Genomic DNA, 17,858 nt, shown 5'->3' with positions numbered 1-17,858 from the left:
TTTATAACCATAGAGAAATATACATAGAGCGGAAACTAGAAAAAAACTCCAACAAAAAAATTACTCACAAAAATTACACATACGAGTTTTGTTTTCACATAGTTTTTTTTAATAATACATTCTCACCACTTAGGTTTTTGATAACTGAGTTAGGTCTTTGACAGGAGATTCGTTCAATTGAATTATTTTAAAAACCAGTCAAGCAACAAATTATTGATTTTGAGTAAATCAATGAAAACTTCCTAGCAACCTCAAAATTACTTTACAAAATTTATATTTTTCCTATGAAAGTTATGCATTTGTGTAACTGTTTTCTTTATTTTTATTTCCAAAGATTGAAGAAATAGCTATATAAACTGTTTGGGACTCATTTTGCTAAGAACAATAGGTAATAAGTTACATGGATGAGCAAATTCACCTGTTTGGCCAAAATGTAAAATTTAGACCACCTCTAACTCAAAGCGTTCTTGGCCGATCTTGTTGAAAAATTGTGTCTGAATTAGTATCCAATACTTGGTGCAAAAGTTTCAAAAGTTGGCTCACTTGACATGAAATCCCCCATATATTAAAAAAATAATATACCCAATAAGCACCAAAGCCCCAAAAATTCAAACACTTGAACATTTTGACTTGAATGCAAATGTAATTATGTTTTAAACTTGAAAAATATTGGAAAAATTTAATATATTTCAAATGAAAAACATATGGTTTGAATTTATGTTTCCTTCTTACTTGAGAATGCTATTAAAATAAAGTGAAATACAACTGTAATTCAATTGCTTGACTATAATTCAAGGCTTGAATTACACTTGCTTTCAACTTGCATTCCACTAAAAATGCTTATTGGGTAAAGTTCTCACTTAACTGGTTTCTGAAACAAACAACCATCACTATTATAAATTTCATACGAAATATTCTAATTTGATTAGGAACTTCAAAAGTAAAATGACACATGAACTTTCTAAAGAATTTAACATCATATTCATATTTGTTCTGAAATAACTATTTGTCATCATACACTCGTTCTATATAAAACTCTTCATATCCAACCAAGTAGGGTTTAGAGCTTGTAAATCTTTTATTTTTTCACATTTATTAAGACCATAGCCTATGGTCCATAGGGGATATATTATTCTATACATAGGCAGAAACCATTCAAGCGCTCTTCTCACTTGACTTCTTTCTGCACTAATCACTGATTTATAGGCTTTGTTCACCATAATAAGGGGCAGTATTTAATTTTGTTTGCATTTCCAAAATAGTAATCTCCCAATAACTCAATTTTTGTTGCTTGACTGGTTTTTGAAATAAACGATTTTATTTATTTTATGGGGCCGAAAGCCTTAGCTGCTAGAGCTTTTTTTTAATTATAATTTTAATTATAATTAAAATTGATAAATAAATAAAATTATTTTATGGGAATTGGTTCATAATTTAACATTCATTGCATTCATATAAGGCCTACTCTGTGACATCGATATGAAATTTTACACAAATAAAATGGCCGAGCACCTAGTGGTTTAGAAAATTTTTATTTTGGAAATAATTCGGTAGCTCTTGAACGATTGGAGATATATTAATTAAATTTAAAACTGTTAGAGCAGAGGTGTTTTCGAGTTGATTTGCATGATGGGGGCATGACCGCCAATACTGTCTTACTTTACCAAAAAAGGGTTTTCTTTTAACGTCTACTAAAATCAAAGAGTTGTGTTTTTCTAAGAATTTTTTTTATTTTATTTATTTTACCTTTAACATCAAATTCATGTATTTGTTACTGATGATACTCATTATATTTTGCATAAACTATTGAGTATAAGTGTAAAAATAATTTAATGCATTTTATGATTATTGATAAATAATTGTTGTGAGCTTACAAATAATAATATTACAGCTAAGAATAATGAAAAAATATACATAAAATTAATTTAGTTTTAAATACTAGTTAGTACATCATTACAAATGCTAAAAAGCTATACAACTTTACAAATTTATACAATTATGTTATTATAGTAAGTGCATGTATTTATGTATTTAAAAAATATATAAAAAAAATACATTTAAATAATGATAAAACAAGGAGAGATCCGAGGGCGATTAGAAAACAGTAAAAAAATAGAATGTGGTAGTTAAATTCATAAAAAAATAATAATAAAAAGAAAAGAAATTATGTTGTGCCTTTAACATTTACAGCCAAATTATAAAGTTTTGAACTATAACTTCTCGTGTTTTTGTTTCTTCGTTTGTTGAATGAGCAAATTTCGAGGCATTTTATTTGTGTGTCTGTTTGTAACTTAACTTAATAAATACTTTTGAAGAGGAGCTAATTTAAACTAAATCAGTCATTGCTGCCAATAAGGGATTCCTGTTGCTCTTCATCGTTTATTCTGTAATTGAAAATATATCAGTGGTATACTACTTTTTAATAGATAAAATATTTTTGTTTACCTGACAATATTTGGTTTTTTACAATTGCATAGTTTTCTATAAATGACTTTAAATAAACGCATGAGAGGATCGGAATCATCATTACGCATGAGTAAAGCTAATAGCATTAATGCCACAAAAGTGGGCACTGAGCCAATATAAAACAGCGGTGAGTAGGGTTTCTTTTTGAGTAACACATCAAATAATATTGATAAGGGAATTTGTAGAGAGATGGCAATGGTGCCAATTAAGGATGATGTTAAAAAGCAGCCCCTATACATTCAATTAAAAATGACAAACAAGAAATGTATTACAAAATTTTATCTTTTTTTAGGTATCAACTACTTACCATAACCATAGAGCTTCGGATACCACAGTACCAATTAGGCCATTTAAAAATAATATTGCAAATTGATTTTGATTGGGTAGTTCGAATTTTTCTATTTTTGTAAAATTCAATATGAAAAATATTGGCCACATTAGCAGTAAATTCCATAAACCCACAAAACCTTTAAAGAAAATCAAAAAAATAAAAACTGAGAAGAGTTTAGTGTGTTTAAAAAACTTACCAAAAAATAAGGGTATATCGATCTTTTCCTCTGTATCACTTTTTCTTTTCACAAATACCAAATAGGCAGCATAGAAAAATGCACTGAATAAAGCCAGTAATGCACCTCGGGAAAAGTTTGCTTCTTGGATATCAGAGATGGTAATGGTGGCCTAGAAAAAGAAAATATATGTATGAACAAATATTATAAAAATTTTCACGCTTACTACTTACCACCCCACCAATATTCATGGCCACTGCTATGACCTTTGTTATGGTAAATTTATCACCCACTGCTGAGGGAAAAAATGCCGCCAATGCCAAAGTAAACAGTGATGAAGAAGAACTCAGTAGAGTTACCACGGCTGTTTCGGTCATTTCCAATGACACTTGGAATAAATAATTGGCCAAGAACCACTATAAGAAAAAAATACAATAATTAAGAGAATATGATGGAAATCGTGTTAACAAAATTATCTTACCAAAACACAAAACATTAAGGCGGTTTTAGCAGTTTTATTGTGGGATGTTTGTCTACGTATACGCATGCTAGCGGCGTATGAGAGGCGTGCCATTAATGCCTCTGTAGCCTCATGGGCCGACATTTCACGTACCTCGGCCATTTTACTAAATCTCACCGAACGTATGCTGGAGTCATCACTTTCAGTGCCGGAAATGGCACCGGCATTAACACTGGTGCTAGCTGCTGAACGTATGGGTATAAATGTGGGATCACTCTGGAAAGGAAAATTGTTTAAAGTTAATTTAAGAGAATAGTCAATAAAATTGATAAAAATTTAGCAATCTAACAAACTCCATTTACATTTTTAATATGTTATAAGGCAAATTGGTTTACTGCAGGAAGTGGTACTAAGGAATTTATCATTATTTATAATATAACGAAATAATGGTAAAAACTATATTTTCTAAAACAAAGTAAACATATAAATCGAACGTATCCAGCCGTTCAAAACTATAACGAAATAAAATTTCGTATTTAGAAAATGTCTCTTGATTTGGACATTTGTTTTTAATGATGATTACCAGGGCAACCAAAAGTATGCAATATCATATTTTTTGCTGTGCGTCGTATAAAGATATGAGTTAGTTATTTATCCGCTTCAGACAATTTTAAGAATTTTGCCATCGATTTGTTAGTGCATATTTTTTTATATTTTGCTCTTTACAGCATATTTTATCATATTTAGCTTTTTATAGCATATTTTGGCATATTTAGCTCATAACTGCATATTTTTGTTGCCTATTTTCTTTGTTTTTATTTTTTTGTTTTCTTAATATAATTTTATTGTTTGCATTGTAATTTTTCATTTCTATATTTTACTATTTTTCAGGGTCCAATGATAATTGGTCTAAGTTACTTAAAGAAAAAATTAGAATACCCATAATCGCCTTATCTTCATTGAATTTTCGTGGATTTAAGGGAGCTTAATTTCCGTATATTTGAATTAAATTGAACACAAATATCAACATTTAAGAAATAATAAAAAATACGTAAAAAATTTACCCAGTAAGCACCAAAGTCCCAAAAATTCAAGCACTTGAACATTTTGTTATAATTTGACTTGAATGCAAATGTAATTATGTTTTAAACTTGAAAAATATTTGAAAAATTAAATATTTTTCAAACAAAAAACATATGGCTTAAATTTATGTTTTCTTTTTACTGGATACTGATATTGAGATAAAGTGTAATACAACTGTAATTCAATTGCTTGACTACAATTAAAGGCTTGAATTACACTTACATTCAATTTGAATTCCAGTAAAAATGCTTATTGGGTAAATAAAATTTCAAAATTTTATGTATTATGGACAATTTCTTAACAAAATTTTGGATACATTTTCAAAATACAAAAAAAAACTTAAGTTTGCTTTAGACAGTTATGGTTGGGCATTGACAGTTTACCATTAATATAAAATTATTAAACAAATGTTCAGAATATTAAGATCCATTGAAAACCTCGCATTCATTGTTCGTTGATAGATTTACACTAATTCTAACGAAGATATTAGATAGATAAAGGAAACAAAAAGCGTTTTACTTGTCTGCTGATACAGCCAGAGTCTCTGACAGGAATCGAACTCGCAACTCTCAGATTGATAGTTCAGCACACTATCTTCTTGTATATCGGGTCACCCATTTTGAGTCCCAATGATAATCGCCGCAGTCTTAAATAAAAAAAATCATTCAAAAAGGCTTTTTGATAATTCTATTTAAATTTTTGAAGCCGAATTTATTTAGATGTTAACCTAAATACATAATGAATGCTCCAAAATCCATTTAAATTTTTTCACCAAAAAATTAAACACCCTCTCCAACGAGTTTTTTTTTAAATATAATTCAAATGATGGGGTTTTTAAATCTACATGTACAATTTATGCAGAACATCCTCTCCCTACTGATCCTATACATATTGGGGCACATGAATTCAGAAAGTCAAATATTATCCTAATAATTACTAAACAAATTTGAAGTATTAGACAGTTTAAAATTGAATTGATCAATTGATTAAGATTGTCTAAGAAACTCTACGGAAATTTAAAACAAAGATTTAATTTGAATACTTAAGTAAATACATAGTAATTTATTGCAATAATAAAATGAATTGAATAAGACTATTTTCATGTATAATTACCAAATTTAATTTATGAGCTCAATATTTTTTTTTACTATCTACTTATTTGTTTAATAAAACTTTGAAATTCAACAAAAACCAATTATTTTTAAGTGCATATTTTTTATATTTTAAGAGCATATTTTTCGTTTTTAAGTGCATATTTTATGCGCATAAAACACTTTTTTAGAGCATATTTTTGGTTGCCCTGATGATTACCGATTTTTTTTTTGTAAAATTTGCGATTTATTATGAAAAATTTAGAATTTTTTTTAAAAAAGTAATTTTTGTAATTTTTTTTATAAAAATATACGAACTGGGGATTTTTGATTTGTTTTGAATACTAAGTGTTGTTTTTTTTTGTGAAATAGAAAGAGTTTTTATGAAATATTTTTTTTTACATAAAAATCTTCAATTTAGCAAAAATATTGAATTAATCATTTAAAAAAAAAATATCAAAATTAAAAATCTCAATTTTCATAATAAATGGTTAAACACTACAAAAAATCGCTAAAATCAGAAAAATTTTGCAAAAGATAAAAATTTACAAATTTGCAAAAATTCAATTTTATTTCATCTTTATATCACAAAAAATTTTCAAAAATAAACTTAAAAAAGGCAAATTCTGGTATAACGAATCTCACTTTAACGAAAATCCGATTTAACGAACGGTCAAATTCGTAACATTGACTAATTCTGTATTTCTGATTTTAATTTGAACAGCGTTTATTATATTAAAGCAAAATCATTGTCGGACATTCTCACGACAGCCGGTTCTACGCACCGGAATGACCCGAGTTCACTCGGCCAAGGGCTGTCAACTCAGCAAACACTGCTGCTACAGCAACAACAACATTGTCGGAATCGGTTTTGAAAACGACCGAAAAAGTACATTGTTTTCAGAAATCGAAAGTTATCGGTTTTATATTCGATCTAGAATTAAATTCTTTATCGATTTCTTAACAAAAAATTACATTGGATTTGATAAGTCAAATATACATTTTTTGTCGTTTTCAAAACCGATTCCGACAATAATTTAATTCTATGACAACCCCGACTGATTAAAAATTTTCGAAAAACAAATAATTACAAAGAAATATCAATTCCACTTTGAAATCTGAAAGTGGTTTCATTCCGAAAGAAATTTTCGCTTTACTTTTTCTGAACAAGCAAAAAACGGAATTAATTCCAATTCTTTATATGTCATTTTGAAGAGTCTGTCATTTATTCTCACTTAGTTATTGAACATTATAGTGTTAACAAAACAGTTTTTTTTTTTGCATTGAAGATGTCAAATTTTGTACTAACATATGTGGGAAGTTTAGCTTTACTTCTTTAATTTGAAAAAAAGTGCCGCTGAAGTACATCAATTACTCAATTACGAAGGTTATGATAAATGTGTTAAACAAGTTTTATACAATATTTCTCTCGTTCTTACATAAAGCGGTTTACTTTAACACACAAAAAATTATATCATTCTCTTTCCTTAGGAGCTGCCCTAGGAAACAAATTTTAACTTTATTGAAAAGTCTAAATTGTCAACTCTGTATACTTTGTGCTTCATGGCTTGAGGACTGTGCTCAGCAATGGACGTTTTGCTGAAAAAATTCGAAAAGTCGAAATCGACTTTTTGTTAGGAAAACAGTCATACAATGGGTGAATTCCAAAATGTATGTATGCAATGCAACCTTAAAAAGTCGAGCGATTCTTAACGCAATCGTGTAAACTTTGATGTTTCATATCGCAAAATGTATGAAAAAGTAAAAACAGGCAGTATGATAAGTTTTTTTTTAAGTTTTAACTACGCGTTTGCATGCTTTGTCTTGATAAAGATATGACTGCATTGCATACATACATTTTGGAATTCACCCAATCATTATGTTAACCCAAAAAAAAAAAGTCGCAAAGTAGATTAACTAAAAAGTTGAGTAGTCGAAAAAAGTCGATTACATTACTTTATATTTTTTTTGTAAAAATTTTATAAAACGCGTTTTTCTAATCAATAAATCTAGCAAAAAAATATTTTTTAAGTAAAAATAGAGTTCTGTAGAAAAAAGTCGAAAAGTCTAAATCGACTTTTTGTTCGGAAAAAAGTCGAACAATCGATTACAGTATCCCAAAAAAGATTAGATTTTTTATTTTGACTTTTTGTTTGTTTTATATTAAAATATGCTAAATTGTCGAAAAAGACGACTATTCAAATCTTTAAAAAAGTCGAAAGTTCGAAAAGTAGACTAAAAAGCTATAAAATGCGAAAAGTCAACTATTTCTTTCAGAATCATAATGAAAAGTCGAACAAAGTGGAAAATAGTCGAAAGTATTCGAAAAAATTCGACTTTCAGAAATAGCTAAAGTCAAATATTAAAAAAGGTAAAAAAATTCGAAATTCGACTTTTTAAAAATCGAAAAAATGTGATATAGATAATGAAAAGACGAAAAAATCCAAAAACTAGACAAAAGTGAAAAATAGTTGAAAAGTCAATAAAATTCCACTTTCAGAAATAGCAAAAGTCGATTATTTAAAAAATTTAAAGTTCGAAAATTAGACTATAGAACCCTAGTTGTAATAGATTTGAATTAAAGAATGAAGCAATTATTTCAATACTTTTGAAAATCCTACAAAATAATTCTAAGTGAGTTACTGTGAATTTCTTTTTTTAAATTCACTTATATTATAAATCTCTAATATATACATACCAAAGAAGGATGGTGGGAATAGTAACTATCATCTTCCACATTTTGATCCATCATCTGCATAATACAAACAGAAATATAATATATTAATTTCAAAAACCTTTAAAGTTAAATTAATCTCTCATACTTACTGCATAATTGCCATTTTGTCTTTCACACGATTCCTTCCAGGGAGCTATTAGACCAATTATCACCAAATATATGGTAAACATAGAGGTTTTGAAATATGTACAGAAAAACGGCTTCTTAAAATTCTCATCCTCATACAGAAACTTTAAAGTGTAAAGAGAAATGAGCAAATATTTATTATTAGTATCAAGTTACCTGTTAATATTTAAACTAACTTACCTTTGTTAATTCACTGGAAGATACCCATATTACATCGACAAGTATGAGTATTGTTACACCCAATATTAACTTTTGGGTTCTAGTTAACATTATTTGTTTGATGTTAATATTTTAATTTGCTGTTCTATTCGATTGTCGTTTTCTGTTGTCTTCTATAGCAGCCTTAAACTGCTAAAATACTCTTTTCTTCTTTTGCGTTTTGTTATTATGGGAATGACGCTATTATTACATATAACAATTTATGTTTATTTTAATTTTTTTAGGCCACGTTTTGACTTCATTTTTTTTGTTATTCTGTTGTTTGGCTTGCTATTTCAATATTGTTAAATTAAATATTTATATTTTTTTCCTTGTATTGTGTGGATATTTTTTTTTATTTTATTTTCTTAATGACGTTGGTAATTGTAAGAGTTATATATCACCCTCTATGTTCAATGAAATTGCTTAATATAGTTAGTTTGCGTTATTATCTATTGTTGTGCTGCATTGAGACGCTGCCATGTCAAACAAATTCTGTAATAGAAAGGTTTATTAAACATATTTAGCATCCCATTCAAGTAGACAGGCCTATTAATAGTTGACTACAAGTGTTTAAATGATTACTTTATTGATTTTCTTTTTTTATTTCAATTTGGTTAGTTGCCATACTACAAAGGTTTATTATATAGTGGTTGAGTTTTCTTTTTGGCATACGTTTTTTAAGTCTATTTAATGATGATGCTGATGCCACTTTTAGCAGTTTTATAGTTGTTGTATATAAAGCTATTCACAATTTTGATTTCAAGCTGTTTAATAACAAAATGCAGTAGCAACATTTACAATATTTAATAGGTCTTCAGAGAATTTAAAAAAATATTATTTTGAATATGAAAATAAACAAAACATTATTTGAATGCATTAAATAATTTGCTCGTTCTCCCTCACACCCTATGCAAATCTAATTTATTTCTCTTAATCATAGCAGACATTTTTAGAAATACCCAAATAATAATTTGTATAAAAGTTGTTTTATTATCTTCCTACAGTGTTTATTAAATAAATATTCAATATTAAATAGACCATTTTTGTAGAGAAGTCTTTAACTGATAATGTGTGAATATTGTCTCGTGGAAACAAATAATAAACATGACAAAGCCTGCATGGGTTTGAGTGTATGTCGTATTTGCTTTCATTTAGAAAAAAGTATACAATGACATCAGGTCTTTAAAGGAATATAATCATTTAAGAAGGAATTATTATCATTTAAGAGATTCAATTATTGCATAATACATTGTCCTACTATTGGCGAGAGTTTCTTAACAAGGAAAAGCATTCGGTTTATAGATAAGTTGTCAATTTTTTATAGGTGGCGTATCTTTTGAACACGGTTTTTGTTTGTCATTTATTCTTACATAGGGTGAATTCCAAAACGTCTGTATGCATATCTTTATCAAGACAAAGCAAACGCGTAGTTAAAATTTAAAAAAAAACTTAGCATACTGCCTGTTTTTACTTTTTCATACATTTTGCTATATGAAACATTATCAAAGTTTACACGGTTGCGTTAAGAATCTCTCGACTTTTTAAGTTTGCATTGCATACAGACGTTTTGGAATTCACCCATAGTTATGATTTTTGTCGAATTTTGTGTAAACAAAGCGTCGTATATTTTTTAATTAACAAAAAATGCCGCTGAAGCACACCGATTGCTCACCAAAGCTTATATGTTCCATTGGTTTCAACGTATGATGGAGGCTTTATGCGGTTCAGAAGTGGTGATTTTAACATGGAAGACAAAAATCGCCCATGCCAGCCAAAAAAGTTAAGGGTGTGAAGTTAAATTCGTAAGTTAAATACGTCCCACATATATGTTAACTACTTAACATAGCACTGTTAAATAAAGTAAATTTGAAAAACATAGTTTTTTTTGGCAAAAACATAATAAAATTAATTATTTTTATTCACCAATTAAAGAAAATACCTTAAATTTAAACTTTTAGTTAAAAAATAAAAAAAACGTCTTCATATTAAGATTAAAATTGCAGTTTGAATATGTAGTATTCAAGTTCATTGGCGGGCCACTTAGGGCAGACCTGAATGGGGTTTGGATATGGTGGGTGAAAGCTGGGAGGGAGTAGATCTCAAAACTGTATAGGGTATACCCAGTTGTTTCTCAGGGAGGGCGCTACTAGGGGCGGAATTTGTTCGATTACTTTGTTTACATTAATGTTCAAAGCGTTATAGGGGCCATTTAGGACAGACCTGAATGGGGTTTTGAGACACCGGGTGAAAGCTGGGAGAGAGTAGATGTCAAAATTATATAGGGCATATCCACTTCTTTATCAGGAAGGGCGCTACGAGGGGTGCAATTTGTTCCAAAATTGTTGTAATGTTAAAAGTGTTATAGGGGCCATTTAGGACAGACCTGAATGGGGTTTGGATATGGTGGGTGAATGCTGGGAGGGAGTAGATATCAAAACTATATAGGGTATACCCAGTTGTTTCTCAGGGAGGGCGCTACGGGGGGTGGATTTTGTTCCAAAATTGTTGTAATGTTAAAAGTGTTATAGGGGCCATTTACGACAGACCTGAATGGGGTTTGGACATGGTGGGTGAAAGCTGGGAGGGAGTAGATATCAAAACTATATAGGGTATACCCAGTTGTTTCTCAGGGAGGGCGCTACGGGGGGTGGAATTTGTTCCAAAATTGTTGTAATATTAAAAGTGTTATAGGGGCCATTTAGGACAGACCTGAATGGGGTTTCAACATGGTGCGTGAAAGCTGGGAGGGAGTAGATGACAAAACTATATAGGGTATACCCAGTTGTTTCTCAGGGAGGGCGCTACGATGGGTGGACTTTGTTCAATTACTTTTTTAACATTTATGTTCAAAGTGTTATATTGGCCATTTAGGACAGACCTGAATGAGGTTTGAATATGGTGGGTGAAAGCTGGGAGGGAGTAGATGTCAAAACTATATAGGGTATACCCAGTTGTTTCTCAGGGAGGGCGCTACTAGGGGCGGAATTTGTTCGATTACTTTGTTTACATTAATGTTCAAAGCGTTATAGGGGCCATTTAGGACAGACCTGAATGGGGTTTTGAGACACCGGGTGAAAGCTGGGAGAGAGTAGATGTCAAAATTATATAGGGCATATCCACTTCTTTCTCAGGAAGGGCGCTACGAGGGGTGCAATTTGTTCCAAAATTGTTGTAATGTTAAAAGTGTTATAGGGGCCATTTAGGACAGACCTGAATGGGGTTTGGATATGGTGGGTGAAAGCTGGGAGGGAGTAGATATCAAAACTATATAGGGTATACCCAGTTGTTTCTCAGGGAGGGCGCTACGGGGGGTGGATTTTGTTCCAAAATTGTTGTAATGTTAAAAGTGTTATAGGGGCCATTTAGGACAGACCTGAATGGGGTTTGGACATGGTGGGTGAAAGCTGGGAGGGAGTAGATATCAAAACTATATAGGGTATATCCAGTTGTTTCTCAGGGAGGGCGCTACGGGGGTTGGAATTTGTTCCAAAATTGTTGTAATGTTAAAAGTGTTATAGGGGCCATTTAGGACAGACCTGAATGGGGTTTGGACATGGTGGGTGAAAGCTGGGAGGGAGTGGATATCAAAACTATATAGGGTATACCCAGTTGTTTCTCAGGGAGGGCGCTACGAGGGGTGGACTTTGTTCCAAATTGGTTTTAACATTTATGTTCAAAGTGTCATAGGGGCCATTTAGCGCCCTCCCTGAGAAACAACTGGGTATACCCTATATAGTTTTGACATCTACTCCCTCCCAGCTTTCACCCACCATATCCAAACCTCATTCAGGTCTGTCCTAAATGGCCCCTATAACACTTTGAACATAAATGTCAGAAAAGTATTTGAACAAAGTCCACCCCTCGTAGCGCCCTCCCTGAGAAACAACTGGGTATACCCTATATAGTTTTTGTATCTACTCCCTCCCAGCTTTCACCCACCATGCCCAAACCCCATTCAGGTCTGTCCTAAATGGCCCCTATCATACTTTGAACATAAATGTTAAAAAAGTAATTGAACAAAGTCCACCCATCGTAGCGCCCTCCCTGAGAAACAACTGGGTATACCCTATATAGTTTTGACATCTACTCCCTCCCAGCTTTCACCCACCATATCCAAACCTCATTCAGGTCTGTCCTAAATGGCCCCTATAACACTTTGAACATAAATGTTAAAAAAAGTAATTGAACAAAGTCCACCCATCGTAGCGCCCTCCCTGAGAAACAACTGGGTATACCCTATATAGTTTTGACATCTACTCCCTCCCAGCTTTCACCCACCATGTCCAAACCCCATTCAGGTCTGTCCTAAATGGCCCCTATCACACTTTGAACATAAATGTTAAAAAAGTAATTGAACAAAGTCCACCCATCGTAGCGCCCTCCCTGAGAAACAACTGGGTATACCCTATATAGTTTAGACATCTACTCCCTCCCAGCTTTCACCCACCATGTTGAAACCCCATTCAGGTCTGTCCTAAATGGCCCCTATCATACTTTGAACATAAATGTTAAAAAAGTAATTGAACAAAGTCCACCCCTCGTAGCGCCCTCCCTGAGAAACAACTGGGTATACCCTATATAGTTTTTGTATCTACTCCCTCCCAGCTTTCACCCACCATGCCCAAACCCCATTCAGGTCTGTCCTAAATGGCCCCTATCATACTTTGAACATAAATGGTAAAAAAGTAATTGAACAAAGTCCACCCCTCGTAGCGCCCTCCCTGAGAAACAACTGGGTACACCTTATATAGTTTTGAAATCTACTCCCTCCCAGCTTTCACCCACCATGTCCAAACCTCATTCAGGTCTGTCCTAAATGGCCCCTATGACACTTTGAACATAAATGTTAAAACCAATTTGGAACAAAGTCCGCCCCTCGTAGCGCCCTCCCTGAGAAACAACTGGGTATACCCTATATAGTTTTGATATCTACTCCCTCCCAGCTTTCACCCACCATGTCCAAACCCCATTCAGGTCTGTCCTAAATGGCCCCTATGACACTTTGAACATAAATGTTAAAACCAATTTGGAACAAAGTCCACCCCTCGTAGCGCCCTCCCTGAGAAACAACTGGGTATACCCTATATAGTTTTGATATCCACTCCCTCCCAGCTTTCACCCACCATGTCCAAACCCCATTCAGGTCTGTCCTAAATGGCCCCTATAACACTTTTAACATTACAACAATTTTGGAACAAATTCCAACCCCCGTAGCGCCCTCCCTGAGAAACAACTGGATATACCCTATATAGTTTTGATATCTACTCCCTCCCAGCTTTCACCCACCATGTCCAAACCCCATTCAGGTCTGTCCTAAATGGCCCCTATAACACTTTTAACATTACAACAATTTTGGAACAAAATCCACCCCCCGTAGCGCCCTCCCTGAGAAACAACTGGGTATACCCTATATAGTTTTGATATCTACTCCCTCCCAGCTTTCACCCACCATATCCAAACCCCATTCAGGTCTGTCCTAAATGGCCCCTATAACACTTTTAACATTACAACAATTTTGGAACAAATTGCACCCCTCGTAGCGCCCTTCCTGAGAAAGAAGTGGATATGCCCTATATAATTTTGACATCTACTCTCTCCCAGCTTTCACCCGGTGTCTCAAAACCCCATTCAGGTCTGTCCTAAATGGCCCCTATAACGCTTTGAACATTAATGTAAACAAAGTAATCGAACAAATTCCGCCCCTAGTAGCGCCCTCCCTGAGAAACAACTGGGTATACCCTATACAGTTTTGAGATCTACTCCCTCCCAGCTTTCACTCACCATTTCCAAACCCTATTCAGGTCTGCCCTAAGTGGCCCGCCAATGAACTTGAATACTACATATTCAAACTGCAATTTTAATCTTAATATGAAGACGTTTTTTTTATTTTTTAACTAAAAGTTTAAATTTAAGGTATTTTCTTTAATTGGTGAATAAAAATAATTAATTTTATTATGTTTTTGCCAAAAAAAAACTATGTTTTTCAAATTTACTTTATTTAACAGTGCTATGTTAAGTAGTTAACATATATGTGGGACGTATTTAACTTACGAATTTAACTTCACACCCTTAAAAAAGTTTGAAGACCAAGAATTGGAGGCATTAAAACTCAACAAAAGCTGGCAAAATCATTGGGAGCTACTCAATTAGCAATATTAAAATGCTTGCAAGCAGCAGGATTCACCCAAAACAAATTGTTGTTGTTGCTGGGTTCCTTCTGGGATGTCACCGGAGGAGTCATCCAAACTTCAACATCACACAGTTGGATCGTAGCTCGTATATGACAGCTTTGAACGAAATTCATAGAGACGCCATCAATTCCTCAGTTTCAGGATACCGCATGAATGTCGTACTTGGAGGTCGCCCACCACCGATAGCAGACGCCGAGAAGATTCTGCCGCGGAAAACAAAAGTCGTTCTGGCACAACTAAGATCAGGATGGAGCAACAGGCTTAATGTCTTCTGGTCCCGCATAGACCGAGTCGTCCTCAACTTATGCACAGCATGTGGTCAGGGTCCTCATGATACCCTCCACATTTTCAACAGTCCAGCCAGCCTTACTTGACTACGTCCAGTAGATTTATGGACCCATCCAGCAGTAGTAGCACAATTTCTTGGACTTGATACTGCAGCACCCCCCCAACAACCCAAAACCAGGGAAATTTGGTACCATACGAATTGAAGCTGAGAAACCTTGAAAGACGATTTTACATGTCCGAAATAATGCTTGAACGCTAGAAAAGAAAATAATTTTTGCACCGAATCATTACTTGCGATGAAAAATGGATTAATTACAATAACCCGAAGCGTAAGAGAACGTATGTGCAGCCCGGCTTACCAGCCGAATCAACACCAAAATCAAATATCCATTGCGCTAAGGTAATGTTCTGTGTTTCGTGGGAGCAAAAGAGTCATATCTATTATGAGCTGCTGAAATATAAATCTGAAAAAGTCTAACCCTCATTTTCTCAATCTCTGGTTATTTTTTATCGTGACGATATACTGACAGTTCTCCTACAAAAATTATCTTAATTGGAAGTATAGCGTTACGAAAAGCGATAACCAGATATTGAGAAAATGGGGCTAAGGCTTTCACTTACTGGGTGTAACGTTTTAAATGGATTTATCATACAAAGATAATGAAACATTATTAGAGGATTCACAGGATATCCTATCATGTCATATTGTCTTAATGTTCCAATATTTCACGACTCGTTGCCTAGACTTATCCGGCTCTTAGGAGTCCGGAGCAGGTCTCTGCTAGTTGTTTATGATAGCACAAACGAAACAAGAATTGTAGTAAACCATTGTGAAATATTAGAATTGCAATACTTTTATGAAGTTTTATTCAAATACGCTAATAATTATATAGAAAATCACTATCTTATCATGCAAAATTCCTTAGACCTTAGACCCTGTAAGTGATTTTAGTAAAATGTTAAGTTTTTTTCTTTTGATATATGACAGACAGCGAACTATATTGGCTTAGTCACCAAATTATGCCCAATATACCGAAATCCACAGAATTCTAGTCGAAGATTATGCAAAATCCTAAAAATTTGAGATTTGACGCCGGATGAGAAAGGAGACTATATAGTAAACGTCTTTCTATAATCCAATATAATGTGCAGTAAAACAAATGCTGACCATTACGAGTGTGAAAAATACAAAAATGAATAGCATTTAATTTTCGGAAATATAAATTAAACTTAGGTATAAAATGTTGTGGAAACCATATTGAAATTTTTGATTTGAACTTCTTAATTCTCCTAACAAAGAAAATATCCCCAATTTTTCGTAGGAAAAGTTAAGGCCGGCATTTAAAAGTTGAAATTACAATAGGAATTATTTCATTTATTTATTTTACATAAATTTTGAATAAAAATAAGTTCTGCTAGGAATTTTATTTATTAATTGACGAACTTCGGCTGGACAGAAATAAGTGCTTTATCACAGGGTTATGTAAATAGTCGGCATCGCTAAAAAATGTTTCGCATAGAATTTATAGAATATTTGAGATTCTTAGGAAAGTTATTTAGCCAGAATTAACTAATTGCACAAAAAGACTAATGGCAAAAACCTTAAAAACATCAGATGTGAGTTAATGAAACAAGAATACATTTCATGATAGCTCTGCTTTTGCCAATAACTCATCAACAATAGTGCACGAATAATATTGAATTAAAGTAAAGGTATAACAGATAAATAAAAAAAAATAATTAAGTTGTCTGTTATCTATCACACATAAAGTTGTATATGTACGTATATTGATTTATTAATTTGCGCCTTCTTAGAACAATTCTAGACGCAAATGCTACTGCATCTTGTGTATGTTCTAAGAAAATGCACTTGTCTATAAGTGGCAAAGTGGGCGTGAAATTTAGAGATCTCAATGAAAACCAGTTAATTATTTGATACTTAATAAACACATTTATTTAATAAAACCATAATTATTATTTACCTTTTCTCATAGAATGTATATTATTTATTTTCCTCAATGAACAACCAAACCACCAGCTGTTTTTTTTCTCTTCTAGTTTTTGTGAAAGTAAACAGAATTTTCTTTAGAGTTCTTTTTAGTTTATTTGATTTAAAATAAGTTTATGTTTTTTAATATATCTTTGCAATATTGCACTTCTTTTTAGCTTTATAAATTATGTAAATTGTTTAATACTTTTTGTTAATTTTTTTGTAAAATTTTTCCATTTGACCGTATAATTTATAAACACAATTTATTTCTTCCGTAATTCGGTAGAATGAAATTACAACTGTCAAAATATTTTCCCTTTTTCTGATGAATGACAGTTCAACTCTTTTGCTGTCATTGGCCTAAGAAGTAGTGTTGTTTATGAAAGTGTTATAATGTAGACTTGGTAGTACTTTTTTAGTAAGTATAAGAACCATAATTATGAATGTAAAATTGGCAGTACCTATTTAGTTAATGTTTGCACCATACTTCTATTGTGATTTACTTAATTTAATTTTTAATTTTGAAAAAGTGGCAACGCCAACGGCTGACATCAGCAAACCAACATTTTTTTATATGAAGTTTATATGAGCTAAATTTGGGGGGTCTTGATCCCCATAAAAAATACACGGAGTGTGTGTGTAGTCATGCTGGTGTCATCCGGAGAGTTGCCGGATCTGTTCACGTTGAACGGATAATAAAGTGCTGCCAGATTGTACAA

At 32.4% G+C, this 17,858-nt stretch overlaps 1 protein-coding gene across 1 annotated transcript; it reads right to left on the bottom strand.

Moving 5' to 3' along the window:
- Nucleotides 1-1,705: 1,705 nt before the first annotated feature.
- Nucleotides 1,706-17,448, bottom strand: LOC135961851 (solute carrier family 35 member F5). The gene is made up of 10 exons (XM_065513475.1): nucleotides 17,132-17,448; nucleotides 8,650-9,162; nucleotides 8,433-8,573; nucleotides 8,305-8,358; nucleotides 3,454-3,708; nucleotides 3,206-3,388; nucleotides 2,994-3,144; nucleotides 2,774-2,933; nucleotides 2,446-2,697; nucleotides 1,706-2,384 (listed from the first exon to the last, which is right to left on the bottom strand). Exons 2-10 carry the CDS (start codon nucleotides 8,737-8,739, stop codon nucleotides 2,336-2,338), a joined length of 1,335 nt encoding a protein of 444 aa, XP_065369547.1. The 5' UTR covers nucleotides 8,740-9,162; nucleotides 17,132-17,448; the 3' UTR covers nucleotides 1,706-2,335.
- Between the last annotated feature and the right edge of the window lie 410 nt (nucleotides 17,449-17,858).

Source organism: Calliphora vicina, chromosome 5 (genome assembly GCF_958450345.1).
Source record: "Calliphora vicina chromosome 5, idCalVici1.1, whole genome shotgun sequence".
Taxonomy (NCBI): Eukaryota; Metazoa; Arthropoda; class Insecta; order Diptera; family Calliphoridae; genus Calliphora; species Calliphora vicina.
Note: the sequence above shows the minus strand (reverse complement) of the source record. Positions and strands in the feature narration are given on the sequence as shown.

Excerpts from the sequence above, each read along its gene's own strand:
- LOC135961851 (XM_065513475.1), bottom strand. The coding sequence starts at position 8,739 with ATGTTAACTAGAACCCAAAAGTTAATATTGGGTGTAACAATACTCATA. Across the intron at positions 3,709-8,304 it reads ATTCCCACCATCCTTCTTTG|AGTGATCCCACATTTATACC; the intron begins GTATGTATATAT and ends TTTCCTTTCCAG. Across the intron at positions 2,385-2,445 it reads AAAAAACCAAATATTGTCAG|AATAAACGATGAAGAGCAAC; the intron begins GTAAACAAAAAT and ends TTTCAATTACAG.